General features: G+C 36.8%; 1 protein-coding gene across 1 annotated transcript; it reads left to right on the top strand.

Annotated features, from left to right (window-relative positions):
- The first annotated feature begins 1,798 nt into the window (after positions 1-1,798).
- Positions 1,799-6,106, top strand: LOC104098313 (la-related protein 6B-like). The gene is made up of 10 exons (XM_009605009.4): positions 1,799-2,635; positions 3,349-3,430; positions 3,545-3,639; positions 3,818-3,889; positions 4,104-4,183; positions 4,287-4,386; positions 4,560-4,607; positions 4,693-4,761; positions 5,072-5,218; positions 5,382-6,106. The coding sequence occupies exons 1-10, from the start codon at positions 2,042-2,044 to the stop codon at positions 5,706-5,708; spliced, it is 1,614 nt and encodes a 537-aa protein (XP_009603304.1). The 5' UTR covers positions 1,799-2,041; the 3' UTR covers positions 5,709-6,106.
- The last annotated feature ends 899 nt before the right edge of the window (positions 6,107-7,005 follow it).

Genomic DNA, 7,005 nt, shown 5'->3' on the forward strand with positions numbered 1-7,005 from the left:
TTCTGTGTTATAAGACCTCAAAAAGCACCATTTATCATTCCCCGACTTGCGTGCGCAATCCGTATAATTTGCCGAAAATTTTTTATGAGAAAAATGGATTAAAATATGAATTAGAGCCTTAAAACTCAACTGAGTTGACTTTGGTCAATATTTTGAGCAAACGAACCTGGATCAGTATTTTGACAGTTCCGATAGGTCCATATCGTGATTTGGGACTTGGGCATATGCCCGAAATTTAATTTGGAGGTCCCTAACTCAAGTTATGACCACATGATCTACTACAATAGGTTAATGTAAGTGACTCGCCTTAGCCTCGTCACTACTTCGTCGAAGTTAGGCTCAACACTTACCAGTATATGGGGTTGGTTGTACTGATACTACACTCTGCACTTCTTGTGCAGATTTCGGAGTTGGTCCCAGCGGCGTACTATAGACTTGCTCGGATTTCAGCTACTCAGAAAAGACTTGAGGTATAACTGCACAGCGTTCGCAGTTTTGAAGTCCCCGTCTATTTTACTTTAGCTGTGTGTTATTTTCAGATAATTTTATTTTATTCAGACCTTTATCTGTATTTATTCTAGAAGCTCGTGCACTTGTGACACCAATTCTGGGATGGTATTTAGATACCGTTTGTTTTTTTGGATTATTTACTATATTTCAGAATTTACTTCCGCAATTGTTCTTTGTTATTAATAAATTTAAAAATTATTTTAAAAAATGATAATATTATTCTAACGTTGGCTTGCCTAGCAAGTAAAATGTTAGGCGCCATCACGGTCCGAAGGAGGTAATTTCGGGTCGTGACATATATTTAATAATCTAACTTATCATTTATTTTTCTCATATAAATTATAACCCCCATCCCAATTTATATGAAGCTGGACATGAAGTTTATGTAATAAAGGAAGAATTTTAAAAATTGTAATCTAAAACAAACATAGAAACTTGTATGACTAGAAATCATCTCATTAAGGATAAAAAAATTAAAGTTAAATTATTACCAAATATAAAAAGGGGACTGACTAAAAAAAGGGTGTCACATAAGTTGGAACAGAGGAAGTATGTTTTCTGGGTTCTCTCATTTCAGTTGTGATGCAATTAACGTTAAGTTCGTTTAATTTTTTGTACTTTATAAAATCAAGTTCTCATTTTTTTCATTTCACATACTCGTCTAATTTTTCAAACAACGATGCTCACTATAAATATAATATATATATATATATATATATATATATATATATATATATATATATATATATATATATATATATATATATATATATATATATATATATATTGAATATCCCGAAAAGGAATCTATTGATTCTCTCCCAAATATAGCTTAGAGCATGTCCCAAGAAAAAAAATAGGACAAGCTTACAAGAGGCCTCTTATTAAGCCTTTGCTTTAGGTCTCGGATGCTATTGAGCCGCCCTGTGATTTCCTTGAATTCTATTTCGTGAACAAATCATGAGGTGTTGTTCGGATTTATTTATATCAAAAAGTTGTAGACTATTGCTAAATTAAGGAAATACACTTCTTTAATCCTCGACTCTTATTTTAACCTTACAAATAAAAAAGAAAAGAAAAATTTTCGAACTCCCACGCTAACCTTAGTGGGTGAATATTGAGCGGTAATCCGATGATAGAATTGTTAACCTTCACTTTAAAGGTACCATCTAATTCACGCGTTTTTCTTCGTCTTTCTTCCACTTGTCCAAATTTTTTTGTAATTGACCGTGGCGCAGGGAACAGACTTGTGTATGTAAGGCAATAAGTATAAATAGTTAATTCAACAAACAACCTTAAAATCGAGAACTCTTCTCCATTCTCTCTCTCTCTCCCCCCATTTCTCTTCTTCGTTCTTGGTGCTTCTTACTTCCATTGAATCACCTCTATTTTTTATTCCCCTTTCCCCTGTCAAAGGGGGAAAGAAAAAGAAAACGAATAAGAAATAAGAAAAAAAAAAAATATACCCACTTGAAAAAAAGTATAAAAAAGAAAAACTTTGATCATCTTTTACGTTGCTCTATATATATATATGGCTTTAGAAGATGATACATTATTTCTTGATTCCCTGAATTCACCATCAGCTACGTCTTCATCAGCATCGCTTGATCTTGACCATCCATTTGAATATTCATCAACAACACCTTCTTCTTCTTCTCCATCTCAGCCGTTGTCTTTGCCTAGGAACTCTTCTTTAACCAAACTTAACGCACGTGCAGCTGCATTCATTCCACGTAGCTCGTCTTCGCCTTCGTTGTCATCCGCCATGTTGGCGAAATCGTCCTCGTCGCCATCATTGGCGTCGCTTTCTCATTCTGTATCCCGAGCTGATTCACATCAGCCCGGGAATGGGATCGGGCCTGGGCCCGTGATCCCGCAAAATGGACAGACGGTCGTGCATGTTATTGCTACGCCCGCTGCGACTTTTCATCAGATCACGACACATGTACCTGGTGTCCAGAATTACATATATGCATCTCAATTACCTGTGCAATATCCATATGGAGGAATTGGTAGAGGATTTGTTGATCATGGGGGTATGCCAACGGTGGTGGTTATTGGTGCTGATTCTGATTTGAATAATGCAGGGTTAAGTGAAGAAGCTTGTCAAAAAATTGTTAATCAGGTAAGCATAAATCTCTCTGTAGCTATAAGGCTCAAATGTGCTCTTTTACATTATTCTTTATGTTTTTTTTGTTTCTCAATTTAAGATTCTTTTTGTGCCTTGCGCTCAATTAACACAAATGTTTAATAGGAATTAGACGTTAAACGCTTCCAAATAGAAAAACTTCAATCATTCTTCTTCATCGGATAGGGGAAGAAAAGGAGGTGATATTTATACTAAAATTTTTCATGAATCTCAATGACAAAGGATTGACTATTGGTGGCGTAAATGTTTTCTCAATAAACATAATTTTGCATAAAGATTTCTTTTTAGGTATTGCCTCAACCTCTTGGTAAACGTCGTTTGTCTCGTATGCGTATTCGCGCTTTTGAGGACTTAAAATGTAGGGTGGTAAACTATCCATAGTCGATATTTGCATGTATAGTATGGTCATAGACACCGATGAGCAGGGGCAGATCCACAATGTATCATACGGGTACACGTGATCAAGTCACAGTTTTTGTTCAGACCCTGTATATGTATTAAGAAATCCAAAAAGTATCTATAAATAATTGACTATTAATATATTTCTTATTGTATATTAAGTTGTGTGGTTGGTAAAAGTTCAAATTCCGGATCTGTGCCTATGAGTGACACCAAGAACACTTATAACCTGTGTCTTCATATTTCGTTCTTTGCTTTTTCTAACTGGGATTTGTTTCCACTCTCTGTAGGTGGAGTTTTATTTTAGCGATATAAATCTCGCAACAACTGATCATTTAATAAGGATTATGTTCAAGGATCCAGAAGGATATGGTAAGATTTGTGTTAGCCTTATTAGAGTAATCTTATCTTCATTTATATTTCAACATTACCATTTTCTGATGAATCTTTTGACTTCTTTTTTATTTTTATTTTTCTATGCTGTAGTACCAATGTCTGTGGTTGCATCATTCAAGAAGATTAAAGCTCTCACAAGTAGTCATGCCCAGGTTGCGAAAATTCTGCGGACCTCAACAAAGCTTGTGAGTTTTTCCTCTTCACTTTCCTCCGATTCCCCACCTGAAGATCTCACTTACATGAAATATTTTTGCTACCTGCAATTCACGTGGTTCCACGATTGAGGTCCTGATTTATTTCATTATTTTCTTTATAATTTTATTCATCTCACATATTTGTTTATTTTGATTTCTCTGCTTCTAGGTGGTGAGTGAAGATGGAAAGAAGGTTAGACGCCAATTTCCGCTGAGTGAAATGGACTTGGAAGAGCTGCAAGTAAGTTACATTTTTCTAATGCTAGTGGTTTCACTTGCTGTCTTGAACAGTACAGTCATAATTTATTGATCTGTTAGAACAAGGGCAGTTTATGAGTTAGTGAAGCATTTATATTTCCCCCCTATTGTTTCATCTCATATTTTTGTCAATGTTCACATTGTCTTTCGGTTGTCTGGTTGTCACTTTTAACACTTTGATTTTGTCTTTTGTTTAGTCTCGCATAGTGGTTGCTGAGAATTTACCCGAGGATCACTGCCACCAGAACCTCATGAAGATTTTCTCAGCAGTTGGAAGGTATATTAGTTCTCATGCAGCTGTAAACAAAATAGTTTAAGGAAATTTGCTTTAAAAGACTCAACAGACTATCAAAGACTCATTTCTTAGTTATTTCTGTCAGTGTAAAAATGATTCGGACATGCCAACCTCAGTCTTCCAACGGTGGGGCTTCTTCAGCATCTAGAACTGGAAAATCAGATAGCACACTGTATAGTACCAAGGTGCACATCAGACATTTGATTTTATTAGTCTTAAGTCTTGAAATTTTGATGAAATGATGAATGTCAAGTTGGAGTTGACGAAAATCTGTTTGAGTACAGCTTACAATGCAGACTGTAAGCTGCAAAATAATGAAACCAAAATAATGAATCTGAAATGAAATTTCTAAATGCAGTTGCATGCATTTGTGGAATACGAATCAATTGAATTGGCTGAGAAGGCGGTAAGTAAATAAGAGCTTGTTTAATAATGACAGCGCAGGTCATCTATCTCTGGCACCCTTTAACCTTAGCGATCTTATTTAGCAGGTTATGGAGCTAAACGATGAGAATAACTGGCGAAATGGTCTGAAACTTCGTATACTGAACAGGTGCACGGTATGTGTTGGACATAATTTTCCCGGATAGTTAACTTGGAACTGCATCCTAAAAGCAGTATAGTTTTCAATTTCTGTAACAAAATTAGTGATATAAGGTGGTTCTACTGTGTTGTTTCAGAACTGATTATTATTGTTCTAACATATTTTAAGGTCCAAATATGTTAGTCCTAAGATAAATGTATGCTGAACTTCTTGACTGTTGAGAAGCTAGAGCTTCTGGCTTCACTTATAGGAGGACTTTGATAAGCTTTCTTTAGTCTTGGATTATTGTCTATTTAAGTATTTATGAATTTTAGTTGATCTCGCAGGGAAAATGTGGTCAAAATCGAGGGAAGAAAGTTGGTCATGAGAGTGAGCTCAACTTGAAGGAAGAAGATGCTTTCGGATCAGAGGCCAGCGAGAAACATAATGAAGACTTATGGCACCACTTTGATACTCACTTGAGTGACCTTGCAGTAAGTTATCTTTAAGACATGAATGTGGTGTTTCATCTGAGAGTGTTCAGAAACAATGCCAAACAATCCTGCAGGATATTTCTTTATCAAGATATAGGATTATGTAATGTAGTGAATGATTGTGAATTTAATTTGTTGGTGTTTTAAATTAACTATTTGGCAGGAGGAGCATGGCAGCGACGGGCAGAGGAAAGGGCTCAATCGCAGTTGGATTAAGGGACAGGGTCAGGGTCAGGGACGTGGACGTCTCCAGTTTCATCAGAACAATCGCGGAGGTCATTTAGGCGGGGCTCCCACGTCAACTATGAGGCGTGCACACAGTGTGGGAAGTGCACTGTCAAACTTTAATCGTGTTAGTCTAGCAGGGCATCCCTCGATGCTCTCTGAGCAGTCAACACCAGCCAAACAAGCTTCCGTTCCTCGCATGCCAGATGGTACTAGGGGATTTTCCATGGGTCGAGGTAAACCAGTTGCTATTAAAACAGTATAATGCGACGGTGGTTATGTGGTCAGGTGGCTACTCATGCTAACATTTCCAAATGGAGAAGTGGGAATGTGCTCTTTTTTTTGCAGTAAGTATTGATGTCAGGGCCAATCCAGTGGAGCTGGTATAGATGAATCAGCGGATTGAGTCAACTTGTCTTCCTATTGTGTTGTTAAAGCTGAGATCATGCAGAAAAGCTGTGTTTTTTGTAATTTTATTCACTAGGGTTCCATCGTCGTTTAAAATTGAAGCAAAACCTGAGGGATTAACGTAAAGTTATACAGATGTAGTAAAGAATCCCCTCCTTCCCTCTCCCCTCTAGCTTCATCTTAGTTTTTTGTGTATACTAACAGAAATTGAATATTATCTATACTATATAAATGATTGGAGGTTCTCATAGGAAACTTAATAGAATGATCACGCGACTCTATACAGATAATACTTTAAGTAGAAAGTACATTAGCTTTATGACTCCACAATCCAATCAGTTATTTTCACTTCATCAGCTTCTTGATCAATCGATTGATTGGATCGAAGTATGGAGGGGTTGATTAATTATAGTATGAGATGAGATAAATTTCTTAACCTAGACAAAGCAAACAAAGGAATTCTGAAACAAAGATAAAGAATAACTAACTTTTTCTTCTTGTTATAAAAGATTGGGAGACCTCTTGTGATGCCGACAGTCTGAACACCAACATAGAGCTCCAATTCCAGTAACATCAAGACAATGAGTAGAGTAACCACCAATGAGAAATACAACAACAATAACAATCCATTAAAATTTCACAAGTGAGGTCTGAATAGAGTAGAGTGTACGTAGACCTTACCCCTACCTCAAGGGGATAGAGAGACTGTTTTCGATAGACCCTCGGCTCAAAGAGACGAAAAAGACAATATATCAGTATCATCAACAGAAACCATAAAAATAATAAAAGCATCATAAGTACCAGAAAATAGATGAAAAGCAATAACAGTAACACGTAAGAAAGGCTCGGTACTATGAAATGTGGAAGAAAAGTGTGGACACAACACTAACCACTATCCGTCTAAAGACACAACCCTATCAGACTAGCATCTCGCTCGATACGAAGTAGAAAAGAGCTCCAATACCTCATAACCTACAACCCTAATACTCGACCTCCACACCTTCCTATCAAGGGTCATGTCTTCAGAAATCTAAAGCCTCGCCATATCTTGCATGATCACCTCTCCCCGATACTTCTTGGGCCGCCCTCTACCTCTTCTCATATTCACCAAAGCCAATCGCTCACATTTCCTCACTGCAGCATTCGGGCTTCTC

Source organism: Nicotiana tomentosiformis, chromosome 2, assembly GCF_000390325.3.
Source record: "Nicotiana tomentosiformis chromosome 2, ASM39032v3, whole genome shotgun sequence".
Taxonomy (NCBI): domain Eukaryota; kingdom Viridiplantae; phylum Streptophyta; class Magnoliopsida; order Solanales; family Solanaceae; genus Nicotiana; species Nicotiana tomentosiformis.